Raw genomic sequence first — 15,000 nt, forward strand, 5'->3', positions numbered from 1 at the left:
AAAAAAAAAAAAAAAAAAATTTTATTCTCTATTGTCTTCTGGCACTTTTCTATTCACTTCATATCTTGTTGTTACCAACATAAGTGCCTGCTCCACTCACTTTTCTGAATTAAAAATTCACCCCATACACCGGAGCATACTCAATGTCTCAATCGTTTCTATGTTATATGTTTGTGTTGAGAATATTGGCTATTAAGCTTAACTGCTGGTCAAAATTATTCGCGATGGTGGTGTACGAACGAATCGGCGGTCTCAAGAAGTGGGTGAGAGAGGGATCTAGTAATGACTTTGAGTTTGAAAACGAATATTTTTGTGTTCGTGGATAGCTCACACGGTAGAGCCACGCTCTCACCTGCCAGGCGGAGTTGTCGTACCAATAAGGTCGCAGGTTCAAACCCCACCACCGCCGCGAAAAAAAAAAAAAAAAAAAAAAAAAAAAAAAAAAAAAAAAAAAAATTTATTCTCTATTGTCTTCTGGCACTTTTCTATTCACTTCATATCTTGTTGTTACCAACATAAGTGCCTGCTCCACTCACTTTTCTGAATTAAAAATTCACCCCATACACCGGAGCATACTCAATGTCTCAATCGTTTCTATGTTATATGTTTGTGTTGAGAATATTGGCTATTAAGCTTAACTGCTGGTCAAAATTATTCGCGATGGTGGTGTACGAACGAATCGGCGGTCTCAAGAAGTGGGTGAGAGAGGGATCTAGTAATGACTTTGAGTTTGAAACGAATATTTTTGTGTTCGTGGATAGCTCACACGGTAGAGCCACGCTCTCACCTGCCAGGCGGAGTTGTCGTACCAATAAGGTCGCAGGTTCAAACCCCACCACCGCCGCGAAAAAAAAAAAAAAAAAAAAAAAAAAAAAAAAAAAAAAAAAATTTATTCTCTATTGTCTTCTGGCACTTTTCTATTCACTTCATATCTTGTTGTTACCAACATAAGTGCCTGCTCCACTCACTACCATGCGAGAGCCACTTTTTCGGAACTCTTTACTGTGGAAAGTACAAATTCTCCTCCTTCCTATTTCAATGGTCGCCTCAAATAAGTTAACGGAAATGAACTTAAAATTTAACCTTTACACTTTAAACTCCTAGGTTCATATGTCATTTGCATTACTCGGCGTAAAACACAACCTACTACTGTGTTATCTATGGTGTAAAATTCGGTCCAACTTAGCTGAGTGTTGCTGTTGCAGTCTACTGTTTATTGTTTACGGCTTACTGCCTAGCACATTCACCTCTCATGATGTCAAGTATGTTTTTAATTCATCTATCGAATTTTTAAAATGCCAATACCAGAACTACATCCAATCCTTTGACGAAATTATGGTAAAGTTCGAGAGGTTTTTTCCCCAACAAGAATCAAGTTTCATTGGGTGCAGCTTTTGACTAAGTGGTCTCTGATGTCTAATGATAATGATATGACAATTGCCTTCGGGCCGAAATGTCAAGAGTTCGTGTTTCGCTTTGAGTTTGAGCGGCGCACAGTGAGTCCTTGGAAAAGGCTCTTTACTCACATTCTCTCACCATCATACTCATACTTAATAAAAAAAGGAGTACTTGGAAGTTAACATTAACCAGTACGAAGTGGCAATTCGGACTCACTCGAGTCTGAATAGTCTCCCGTGGCTATTCGGACTCAAACTCTAATGTTCGTATATGGGAGTGATAAAGAACTAGAAAAAGAGCTTGCCCATATCACACTGAATCAGCTTATATCCCTACTACTACGATGGACTGTAGATGGATTGTTGCCTGTCACACTATCAGAACATGTAATTTTGTAATTTGGTCTTTATTTTTGTCCAGATTTTATTTGGGCATCATGTTATGTTGTTAGAAAAGCTTTTCATTTATACCACAGTTACTTTGACTGACTCTTTTCTTTTTAATTTCTATCTGGACTTCCAATTAATCGATGATTTTGTCTTTCTCGTCAAATAAAGCAGCTGTAGAATGCATGATAGTTACTACAATTGTAATTTTGATTTGCATTAATTTTATACAATTATCAATCATTAATATATAAAAAAACAACAAAAACAAAACAAAACAAACAAATAGCAAGCAAAAACTATACTGCCACGGAAGACTTGAGTCTGAATAATCAGTTGATTGCACATGCACATTGAAATTTGAGTCCGAATAGCCACGGAGACTTTTCAGAATCGAGTCCGAATAGCTGCAGCCTTAACAGTAGCAGCGTTGTCGCTGTCGAAAAAAAATTGTGTAACATCGCCTTTCAGTTTCAGACGTCGTGTACTAATATGTTGCTGTTGGCAAGGGATTACTTGTAAATCGCGTTGAACTTTAGATGATATTGCCCATTATAAATGTTTTATATTTTTATGAAAAGAACATTGTCACAATTCTGAATCTGGCACTGTTCGGGGTTTGATGTCCGTGACGAGAAGGCGGCTATCTTATTTATTTACCTCGGAACTGGGCTCGATCTGGGTTGTTACAATGGCTCTTATATAACCAAATTAAAATTTAAAAATGATAAAAATAAAATTTTAATATAACAATGACTTAATTGAAACCATTGAGTTCATTGACAGAGATGAAGCAGTGTGTTGTTGAAACTTGCTCCTTGGTTTTCCAGTGTATATCCCTCCACATGAATTCGTCTAAGTGGGACGAAAGAGTTGTGTTTGCTTAATTATCCAATATCATACGATGTAAACAGGTATCACATTGTGATGGTTTGGTACGCAAAACATTATTTCTTCTAAAAAAAGCACTATTATTGTCATGAGAGATTTTGTTTAATAAGTCTAGAGTCATATATATATATATATATATATATATATATATATATATATATAATATATATATATATATATATATATATATATATATATATATATATATATATATATATATATATACATACAAGAATCACACCATCAATGTTGAAATGTACAAAGCACAAGAAATCAATGAAATGAAGTAGGCACTAGGAAAGAAATAGAAACAATTATTTTCAAATGAGAAACAATGCGTACCATTATGTTGAGTAGTTAATTAATTTACAACAATGATAATAGAACTTTTGATCATGAATGACAATTCTGTGTGAAAGCAGCAGGCGAAAGAGTAGAGAGCCAAGGGAGACAAACCAAATATGATATGCTATCCCCCGCTGCAACATCTCCCCCCCCCCTCAGGCTTGAAGCAGTAATGTGCCGGGATTTTGAAAATTGAGAAACCAGGTTCACAGTGGGGTAGTCAAAATGTTGAATTTCCGAGCTTGGCTGTCGTTATTCCCAGATACATTTTCAACTGCCTTTATAGATTGGAAATAGGGGCGTAAGACATATTTTAGAAGTATTTAGTCATACACATCAAAAGAATGGTCTTTTCCATCCTGTCTTACAACTTTTACCGAATGAAAATAAAAATCCACTTTCAAGAAAATTATCCACATACAGTCCAACCTGCGTTAGACGGGGAAAAGTTCTGTTGTAGACAAGTATTTGTCTCACACAAGTTTTCACTTTTCTTTATGAAGGGTCATTAAGTCTGCTGGAGACATGATTACATATCACGCCCACACCCACACTAGATCATTTCTGTAAGATGATGCACATCTAACGATAGACAACCTATGTGTAATCTGACTTCTTGGCAAGCTAAAAAAATTTTTTTCGTGCTCTTGTTTTTTGGTCTGTCTTTTTTTTGTTGCTATTGTTTTTAACATTGTTTAAATTACACTTTATTATATATTTAACCCTTTCCTTTTAACATTTTCTAGCCCTCAGTTCAAAGGCAAGAGATACTGGCACAGGTTCTTGCATTTGATTTTAATCTTTGAGTCAGTTACCAACCAATCATACACGGTTCCATTTCATTAACCAATAGTAGCCAATGAACAATAAGATCTATTGAACAAATCTCCTTAGTCCATGTGCCAACATGGCATTTGTGATTTCTCAAGAATATTCCAATGAATACAAAACCCACCCTCATTTCACTAATATGAATCTTGAATTGTGAACAGTGACCGAGATATCATTTTAAGTGATTACATTTAAAACATCACATTTTGCTAAAACCGATCTAGATATGAGTATCTTTGGTACCATCGTACACAGAATTTAATTACCTTTTACATAATATGTAATTTAATTTCCTTTTATGCACATTTCTTGCCATGGAGAACATTTTAAAATTGTAACGTTACTTTTGATCATTACTGTATAAACATAAATATTTGATTCAAAGGTCGGCATTCCTATCACTCTTTTAAAATGAGACCACCCACCAAAAGTATGTATTTTCAAAACTTTCCATAAGAAATCACCTCGCTGTCATGTACTATTATACTTATATTTATATTAGTTTTGGATATATTTTACTTTTTAAACATTTGAGTTTATCCTTCTTGGCAGAATCTTTTGCTTGTGCCTGGATGAGACTTTTAGATTAATGTCAAAATAAGCACATATGTTGATTGCTTGTGGAATCTTCTGTTCCCTTTTTGTCTTACATTTTCTTTGGTGCTTAAAAAAATTTCCTTTTTTCATCCGATAGGGGAAACTTGTCTTTTGGGTCTATTCCAAGGGAAGACTAGAATAACCCAGGCGTCAGCCACAGCGCAGGCTGCAAACGGAGCTAGGGCAAGGCGACTTGCTCAAGGCCACACAGTGCAGCGGTTATTCGAACTCAGTCCCTTTTAGGTATGAAGCCGAAGCAACGACCACATCGCTGTTCCACGCTTTTAAATTCAAATCTACAACTTTTCCTCTATGTAATAGCTGGGTCAGTAGTTAATCTACGTATTGACTTAGTGCACAAGTCCTAATTGGATACAATGCAACCTCTGGATAATGACAACCCCTGGATAGCGACATTGACCTCTGGTCCCAATTTTTTTTGGATATGTATTATTTGTAATAAAAGCTTCGAAATAATGACATAACATTTTAGTAAAACCCCTGTTTAACGACATCACTTAGCGGTAATCAACAGTTGGCAATGTAATTAATAAATGATTTTTTTGTTCATGTATTTGTTTATTTCAATTTATTACTTACATGTCAATAAAAAATGCTAAGTGGCAGTTTAGACAGTGCAAAGCCCTTTAGTTAGTGCTAATTATTATTATATTGTTATGATGATAATGATAATCATTATCACCATAACAATAATAATTCTGATATAATGAAGATGATGATGATAATTATTATTATTATTATTATTATTATTATTATTATTATTATTATTATTATTATTATTATTATTATTATTATTATTATTATTGTTATTATTATGTACTTCAATCAATATGTTTAAATTTTTATTAATTTTTGTTGCTCTAAACAGAGTTCAAGTTGGCCATGGTCCAAATGGCTGTTGGGATGTCCAAGAAAGACAATCTAGCCACTGCATTACGATTCATTAAGGAAGCCTCTAGTCAGGGGGCACAGATAGTTACTCTTCCGGTGGGTATTTTATTTCTATGGCCTCTGGTATTCATGTGCACAGCTTGCCTTTGAACTTCTCTCTAACTTTGATATGTCAATTTTGTGTTGTGGGTCCCAGAATATTGTTCCATATTCTAGTGTCAATAATCTTAAATGTGAAATGAAGGTGGGTTAATTTTAAATTTTTATTTTGTTATGTGACTTTTCCACTTTTTCATTCCATGCTTATGAGAAATCAAGTATTACCATGTTAACTAGCATATCTTCATTCTGTGCTTTAAATAAATCATCAGATGTGTATCATTGGAGTATCTGATTGTAATCCAGGCTCAATGTTCAGATCTGTGAGAAATTATTTGTTTAAAGAGTTAATACTTACTTACTTACTTACTTACTTATCCGAACCAGCAACCACCTGAGCTCTAGCCCTTCGGTCTTGTGCCATGACGTAGAAGTTAGATGCCTTTTGTAGTTGTTCCGGGTGACTGCAGTGTTTACAGATTTAAATCATATAGTTTCTAGCATTGTTTTTATAGTGTTTTGGTGAAATTACTACACACTGTTGGATTGTTATGAGCTGCCGGGATGCGCAGAGGTTTTCAGGAGCATAAAAGACGTAGTGGCATTGCTGCCATTCAACATGAAGCTGTTAGAGAGACGAATGTAGGTGGAGTGCTTGAGTATTCGTAGTCGAGTTCAACTGCACACCTTTTATTGATATTTATTGTTATATTTGAATTTGTGTTTCCTCAGGAAGGAGCATTCAATTTCCTGTCCCATCATTGTTATATTGTTTTTGTTTATTTACCTTAACTACGTCGTTCACACATCTCTCATTCATTTTAGTGTTTCAGTCATCGTGTATTGTTGATAAAGGGAAAACCCGAAATGTCTACATTATCTGTCTTCATTCAATAAATAGAAGCTTACATTTCACTATGTATTGTTATTTTTCCTTTGATCAGTGCGAAAGTGAAAGGGAGAGAGTACTGCTGTGGAAAAATGGTCAGGAGAGAGTACAATGATCACATTTTGATGATGTACGGTAAAGTGTTAAGGGGTTGCAAAGGTGACGTTGACTGGTGCTGACATAATGTTGATGGTCACAGTAGTAGATCATATTGCGGGGATGTTGATGTAGTTGTAGGGATGGATATATATTGGGCAATGTGGTGGTGTGATTATCGCCGGTAATCAGATACAATTTGGTAACATACGGTTCCGTTCAGTGCAGTTTCCAGTCGACAGGCCAAAACCGCTGTGAGCATATTCGGGACAAATATTTTGATGTCTGGTTTGATGGCAACCGCTGGACAGTCAGGTACTTCTGGGAAGGAACCTCTATTATATCCTGGCCTGTTATACATGGGTTCCAAACTCATACTGAACTGTAATGGTTAAAGTAAAAGTGGTTTGATAGATCTGAAGTAATGACCACAACTCCATTACATCTAAAGATTCATCTTCATCATTGTCAACCCCTATGATTTTCTTCTTCAAGTTTGTTAATTTCTTTCCTCTCCTTTTCCACAGGAATGTTTCAACTGTCCGTATGGTACCCAATACTTTGCTGACTATGCCGAGACTGTTCCTGGACCGTCGACTGAAGCTCTGTCTTCTGCAGCCAAAGAGAACAATGTATTTCTTGTGGGAGGTGATTATTGATGCAATAACTGGTATTGACAACCTTGGACAAGAGATTAATAGGGTTACCAAAATCTCATTGAAAAATACCAAATAAGTCACAGAAAAATGCCAGTTTGTGTGAAAAAAAACATACATTGGTCATATTATTCTTGAAAGAATGTACAAGATATGTTAAAATTATAATCATATTAAAAATGGGGGTTTTTTATTTTTTTGGAAATATTGCTCAAATAGCTAGGGGATAATTTATTTGGCCCGGGTTATATAGGCCCCCTGGACGCTTGACAAAGAATGTACAAGGAGATTAGAGGCATTTGAGATGTGGATGTATAGAAGAATGTTGAGGGTATCATGGACAGACAGGTGTACGAACGAGGAAGTGTTGGAGAAGGTGAGAAAGAGAAGAATACTGATCGATAACATCAGAAAGAGGCAGTTACGCTTTCTGGGACATATGTGGAATAGAAAAGTTGGTAACATCTGGGATGATCGAAGGAAAGAGAGCTAGAGAAAGACAAAGAATGATTTATCTAAATAACCTAGGAAACGCCAAATGTGATTTAAAAAGCAACACAGATTTCATGCGCACCGCAGAGGATCGTGATTCGTGGAGACAGCTGACCGGCAACGTGCTCAAGAGTACAAGCCACGATGAATGATGATATAGTCCCCAGATGTTTTATGCAATATGATAAATAAAGGTTATTGACCCCTAGCTTTGTGAGACAGTCACATGTCAGTTCAGCACAAGAGTATGCAAATGTGTGGGGACACAAAGGAGGTCATTTTGAGCATCTCCTTTAATACATTCACCATATACTAGTGGATGTGCTTTTTCTGTTAACACATTATATGTAACTGTTTTTTCCAAATGGTTCCAAAATGTTATTTGCTAAATATATGTATTTTATGTTTAATTTGTGATATAGTGGGCAGGGAGGTACTTACTGTGTCTTCTATCCCCCTATATCTGTTTTCCAACATGCTTTCTGTCTTTGCGGGTGGTTGGATGGGAGCATCACCCTTGAATCATATACCTATGATGTTCGCATGGGTGTACGATCCGATAGTGATGTCGTTTCTTCTTCTCTTTACTAGCCTGTCCTGCTTCTTTGGTTTGTGATTGTATTTTTGACAGGGGATATTTTTTTTTCTGTAGATCTTCTGCCTGTTTGTTCTTGGTTATTTATAATTTAGCTTATGATACCTTTAGGTTATGATTTTGATTGACATTTGTACTATTTTTGTTAGATTGCTTGTTTTTTTGTTTCAGCGGTCTCTCATATAACCTCAATTGTGTTGGAAGAGACCTAAAGCAACAAACAAACAAACTTTCTGTCTTTATCTTGGAATGATATTACTGGGTTTTGTCCTGGCCCTGGCCGGAGTTCTGACTGGGAGGGAAACAGTCAACTGCATAGTTATTGTTTTGGGAGATGATATTTTTTTCCTTGTAAATCATCTCTCTGTTATGTATTATTATATTTGTTATTTTGAATGAATAATGTAAGCATTTGAGTGTATTCCTCTTTGTTGGATTTTGTGCTTGTGTCCGGATGAGACTTATAGGTGATCTCAAACTAAGTACATTGATGGTATGCTCTTGGAACCTGCATCTGACCCCTATTTCTTCCCAGTTCCCCTTTGTCTTACTTTTTCTTGGGTGCTTTAATTGTAATTCTAGAACTTTTTACTATCCCATTTTCTTCCTTTTTACTGGCGCTGATATAACCTAATGTCTTTTTGTGTGTCAAGGTGTCAAGACGTCTTTCTATCTGCTGTGGTGTTATCGTGCATTTATCCTATATTTCTCAAGTAATTGTTGTTGTCTTGGATTGAAATTTATATTGGTCTGTTCGACTCATTTCCCTTTATCTTTTGGACTATATTCCGGACTGTTTAAGTGTTTTGTGTTTTCAGGATTTCCAATTGAAACTGTGAAGGTAGTACAAAATTCTTCAACTTCTGCCATTATTTCACCATTCGAGGCATTAAATCATCTCATCATTGTATTATTATTATTATTATTATTATTATTCAATATCACCGTAACCGTCATCGTCGCTGTTCACCTGTCAACCCTGGTTGTTTTGATTATCTGGATTGTGATTGTTGTGTAAACATTCCGTGTCACTGTTTGTTTTGTCACTCTGTGACAAGAATCGTGAACTGTTTTCTCCCAACCGTAACCCCCCCCCCCCCCCCCCCAACCTTCTCTCTCTCTTCAACGTACATATTTGATAATAAGTAGCCAAACCATGTCTACCCCAGCATCCAATGCAAAGAGATTAAGAGGGGGTAGCGACGATCTACCGAGTGTTACTGACGAGATGTGTGAGTTGAGAAGGGAATTCATAGAATTGAGGAATGTAATTGATGGAGTTAAAGACAGCGTGAGCTCGGTTTTAGCGGTGTTGGGGCAACTCAGTACCATTAAAGATCAAATGGACAGGATATTAGAAAATATGAAAGGACAAGAGGAGAGGTTAGACAGGATAGAGGAGGAGGTAAAGATGCAACGAAGTGAGGCGAGAATTGTCAAGGAAGATGTGGGGGTGTTGAGAAGGCGAGTGGAGGTGTTAGAGGCGAGGGCGATTGAGAGTGAGGCCAGAAGCAGGAGGAACAACTTGGTGTTTCACGGTGTCGAGGAGAGGGAGGGAGAGAATTGTTTTGAACTGGTGGCGGAGTTGGTGCGGAAGTGCAAAGTGGAAGGAAGGGTGGTGATAGAAAGAGCGCACAGGATGGGTAGAAGAACGAGTGACAAAAGAAGGCCTGTCATTGTCAAATTCCTTGACTTCAATGACAGGCAACGAGTCAAGCTGGGGAGAAAGCATCTACCTCCTGGACTTGGAGTAAGTGAAGACTTTCCGTCTGAGATCCGGGAGGCAAGACGCCAATTGATGGCGGATTTGAAGGCAGCCAAGAATGCCGGAAGAGACGCCTGGGTAGCATACCCAGCCAGGCTGATTGTGGACGGCAGGGAAGTGCGGACAGTGAGACCGACGACGACAACAGATCGACAATAGGAAGATGCGCCGCGGAGCCACCTTTCAAATGTATCCTTTTGTGTTTTTAATATCAATGGTAGTTTGGAAATGAAGAAAGAATGTCCTGAATTTGTTGAAAGTATTTATAAATTTGATGTAATTTTGTTAAGTGAGACGTGGACGAATGAGAGAAGTAATTTAATGTTAGATGGCTACTGTGAACCGTTCTGCAAACACCGTAAAAGAAAATCAAGGGCCAAACGGGATTCGGGTGGGTTAGTGTGTTATTTCAGGAAGCGTTTGGAAAAGGGTGTGTCAGTTGTAGATTGGGAGTATGAAGATGGTATGTGTTTTAAATTAGATAAGGAACATTTTGGATGGAATGAAAGTGTATATTTATTATTTGTCTACATGAGGCCGTATGGATCAACGCGTAGCGATTTTGACGATAATGTAAGTTGTTTTGATGAACTGTTAAATCAATTGACAAAAGTGACCGATCAGGGAGGGATTATAGTAGCAGGAGACATGAATGCAAGGACGGCGGAGAGAGAGGATTGTTTGACTGTTGACATTAGAGAGAACCAGACAGAAGAGCTTTCGGTAGAGAATGTTTTATGTGAAAGAGATTTCTTATGTAATGACATGACAGTTAGACGTTTTAATAAGGACAAAAAAGTAAATGACTATGGACTGAAATTACTCCAATTATGTTACACATGTGACCTTGCAATATTAAATGGGAGAACAGGGGAGGATAAAATGAAGGGATGCACAACGTTTGGCAATAAAAAAGGGGAGAGTACAATCGACTATGTTATTTGCAATAAGCGGGTTATAGGAAATGTGTGTGGTTTTAACGTCCATGAAACAAATGAAATGTCAGACCATAAGATAATATCGTTTACTTTGAAATTAAATAATAGTGAGCATAGACGGGAGGTAAGTGACGGTTTAGATGGGGTTATGTTGACAAAGTGGAAAGAGGATAAGAAGGAGAATTACGTTACATTATTAAATACAGAAGTGTGTCATAATAAGGTGAGCAATCTAATATATTTGGTACAAACTAACACAGATCCAGAGGTATTAGAGGGTAATATAGTCGAGTTAACAGATATTTTAACAGAAGCAGGGATAGATCATGTAGTTAGGATAGAGGGGAGAGGGGATAAACAAAGGAAAGGGAGAAGAAAGAAAGCACCATGGTATAACGAAGCTTGTCAGATCCAACGCAAAGTATTCACTGAACGAGCACATAAGTTTATAGAGACGGGGACAGGGGAAAACAGGACATTGATGTGTAAGGAAAGGAATAAATACAGGAAGGTATGTAGGATTAACAAAAGAAATTACAGTCGCAAAAAAGCGCAACATTTATTGGATTTAAGTAAGCATGAACCCCAGAACTTTTGGAAGGAAATAAAAAGAAATTCAGTATCACGAAGAGAGCTGCCAGATATAAACTTCTACGACCATTTTAAAACTTTAGCAAATAAAGAATCAGGGGTTGGGGAGATGGGTAGGGCGGAGATTGCAGAGGTAGAAAAGGATGTGGGAAGGAATATTATAGATATAGACATTTTAGATAAGCCAATCGAGATGGGGGAACTACACAAAGCAATTAAGGCTCTTAAACGCGGCAAAGCTACTGGAGTGGATAATATGTTAAATGAATTTATAATTAATGCAACTTCAGAAATCAAATTACTGATTTTATCAATTTTCAATAAGATACTGGAATTGGAATATTTCCCCTTGATATGGAGTCAGGGTAGAATTGTGCCGATTTTTAAAAAGGGAGATGAAAGAGATGTGAACAATTATAGAGGGATAACAATAATGAGTTGTATAGGAAAACTGTTTACAAGAGTGATGAATGAAAGACTAAATGTATGGGTGGAGGGAGAGAATGTGTTAAACGAGGTTCAATATGGATTTAGAAAGGGAAGGAGCACAGCAGATTGCCATTTTATTCTACATGGAATTATCGAGATATTGCTATCTAAAGGGAAGAAGCTACATTGTGCGTTTATCGACTATGAAAAAGCATATGACCTTATTGACAGATCCGCATTATTTACAAAATTGATTAAATCCGGTGTGAGCTCGAAATTTGTCAAGCTATTTAGAAACATGTATTCAAAGGTTGAGCTGGCCACAGGAGGTAAAGGTCAACAACAATTTTTTAAATCAAACAGCGGATTATTACAGGGTGAAAGCACTTCGCCACTTTTGTTTTCGCTGTTTGTTAATGATCTTGAAAGTAAATTAAGTGAAGATTCCATAGGATTACAAATACAGGATATTACAATTAAATTGCTCATGTTTGCAGACGATATGGCAATAATCAGTGAAACAAAAGAGGGTTTGCAGAACGGTTTAGACTCTTTACAAGAATATTGTATGCAATGGGGAATAAAGGTAAATATCAGTAAAACAAAAATCGTAGTATTTAAAAAGGGAGGGAAAACTGGGCAACAAGACAAATGGTCATATCAGGGTAAAAGTATTGAAGTAATCTCGTCATTCAAGTATCTAGGCTGTCATTTTAGCGCATCGGGATCTCTTACAAAATGTACACAAGAAGTAACAAACTCAGCCAGAAGAGCACTATTTTCACTTAGAAAGTATTTTAACACTAACACAGAAATTTTACCACAGATGCAAATGAAACTGTTCAATAGTACCATCTTACCAATACTGAATTATGGGGCAGAAATATGGGGTTTAAGAAGAGCTGATCCAATTGAAAGATTTCACCTCGGTTTTCTTAAATCCATTCTAAGTGTTAAGCACAGCACACCAAACTGTTTTGTTTATGGGGAATTGGGGGTGTATCCTTTGCATATTGAAAGAAAAATGAAAGTTATTAAGTATTGGTTGAAACTTATTCGCCCAGGAAATAATGATTGCTCATTCACTCATGCAGTATACAAAGAACTTGTGCAATTGAATATTAATGAACCAAACACAACAACTTGGGTAAGTCTGGTGAAGCAGTTGCTGGATAGGAGCGGAATGGGCCATTATTGGGTTAAACAAAATGTGAAAAATGAAAATTACTTTCTGGCGGTTTTAAAACAACGCTTGGATGACATGTTTCTACAAGAGTGGCACGCTGAGATGTCGATGACGACGTCTGGACGGCTGTATAAACACATTAAAGACACCTTTGAGTTAGAACCATATATGAAACTGTGTAATAAATCTTACAGAGTTGCCATCTCAAAAATCAGATTGAGTTCTCATTTGTTTTATATAGAAAGGGGTAGATGGGGCACAAGAAAAGTAGATAGAAATGATCGTAAATGTCCTACTTGTGACGTAATAGAAGACGAATACCATTGTCTAATTGAATCTTCGAGGTATACGCAAGAGAGAAGAAATTGCCTGCCGGAAAAACTGAAAAATAAACCAAGTATGTTTGAATTTATCAAATTTTTGAAATGCAGAGACAGTAGACAGCAAGGTGATTTAGGTAGACTTTGTTTTAAGGTACAGATCGAACACAAGAAATATTTACAAGTATAATTGTGGCTTCCACGGCAAGGAAAACTTATTAAAATTGATGATAGAGGGAATAATGCGATTGTTTGTTTGTTTTCATTTGTTTTTGTCTGTTTAGTAACTGCAGTTCTGATACTAAGATGTGGTATATTATACAAAATATGACATGTTTTATATATATATATATATATATATATATATATATTATATATATATAAGTTTGTGTGTGTGTGTGTGAGTGTGTATTTGTGTGAGAAAGTGGGTGGGGGGGGGGGGGGGATTGGGCATTGATATTAAAATATTGTATAATAGTTTACCATGATAAAGATTAGTTGCGATTGCACAATTGGCTTATTGTTGTTGTTATTGTTGTTGTTATTATTGTTATTATTATTGTCATTATTGTTGTTATTATTATTATTATTGTTATTATTATTATTGTTGTTATTATTATTGTTATTATTAATATTATTATTATTATTATTGTTGCTGTTGTTGTTATTGTTATTATCAGCATTGATATCATAACCAGTGTATATAACCATATATATATATCTATATATATATTTTTTTTTCTTTCTTGGTTCTTCTGTTTTGATGTGATTTGTAAAAGAAGTGTTGTAGTTCACTTGTTAATACTCTTTGCTTGTATCTTTGACTTCTAAGCGATTTCAATCTAAGTACACCGAGGGTTGCTCTTGGTGCCCTATCCGCACCATTTACCTTTGCCTATTTATCCTCGGGTGCCTTTGAGAAAAGTATACTTTTAGACTACCTTATACATTTTCTGTTCTTTCAATGCGTCACAAACGCCGTAAAATTCTTAAAAACACAGAAACCAACCCTTGACATGGAATAATTGAAGTACGCAAGCTTGTTTCGCTCTAGACTATATCAGTACGGAAAATTACTTAAATGTTTGTGATATTCTAAGAGATTCAAGTATTTGTCTTTGGGAATTAATTCTGTAATTCTACCAAAAAAAATACGTTAAACTAATATGTCTGTAACTTCTAGGCAATGTTCGCAAAATCCCATTCTTCTAGAACTTTAATCATCGATAGAAATGTGTTAAATAAGTGGTGGGCTATTGATTATGTTGAATTTCCCCGAAGATAAAGATCACCCAGACCAAAGCATTTTGGAGCACCTAGTATTACTAAAAGTCAATAAATTTATTATCCAAAACAGAATTACCATGATATAATCCATATCTTCTTAATTGTCAACGAAAGGGATATAAGCGTGGTCCTCATTTACAAATACAATACTAGATATTATTGCTGGGGCGCTTATGTTATTTTTACAATTTTTATTATTATTATTATTATTATTATTATTATTATTATTATTATTATTATTATTATTATTATTATTATTATTATTATTATTATTATTATTATTATTACTATTATTGT

The 15,000-nt window shown here is 35.9% G+C and overlaps 1 protein-coding gene across 1 annotated transcript in view; it reads left to right on the forward strand.

The window, feature by feature from the left end:
* The first annotated feature begins 1,125 nt into the window (after nt 1–1,125).
* The window catches only part of LOC144960031 (omega-amidase NIT2-like), a 32,285-nt gene continuing 18,410 nt past the window's right edge, over nt 1,126–15,000 (forward strand). The window contains exons 1-3 of the mRNA XM_078892976.1: nt 1,126–1,262; nt 5,338–5,456; nt 6,972–7,092. Coding sequence (XP_078749102.1) covers nt 1,253–1,262; nt 5,338–5,456; nt 6,972–7,092 — 250 coding nt within the window. The 5' untranslated portion in view covers nt 1,126–1,252. The remainder of the gene's footprint in view (nt 1,263–5,337; nt 5,457–6,971; nt 7,093–15,000) is intronic.

This window comes from Berghia stephanieae, chromosome 14, assembly GCF_034508935.2.
Source record: "Berghia stephanieae isolate SIO BIC M18660-M18661 chromosome 14, UCSD_Bste_1.3, whole genome shotgun sequence".
Taxonomy (NCBI): domain Eukaryota; kingdom Metazoa; phylum Mollusca; class Gastropoda; order Nudibranchia; family Aeolidiidae; genus Berghia; species Berghia stephanieae.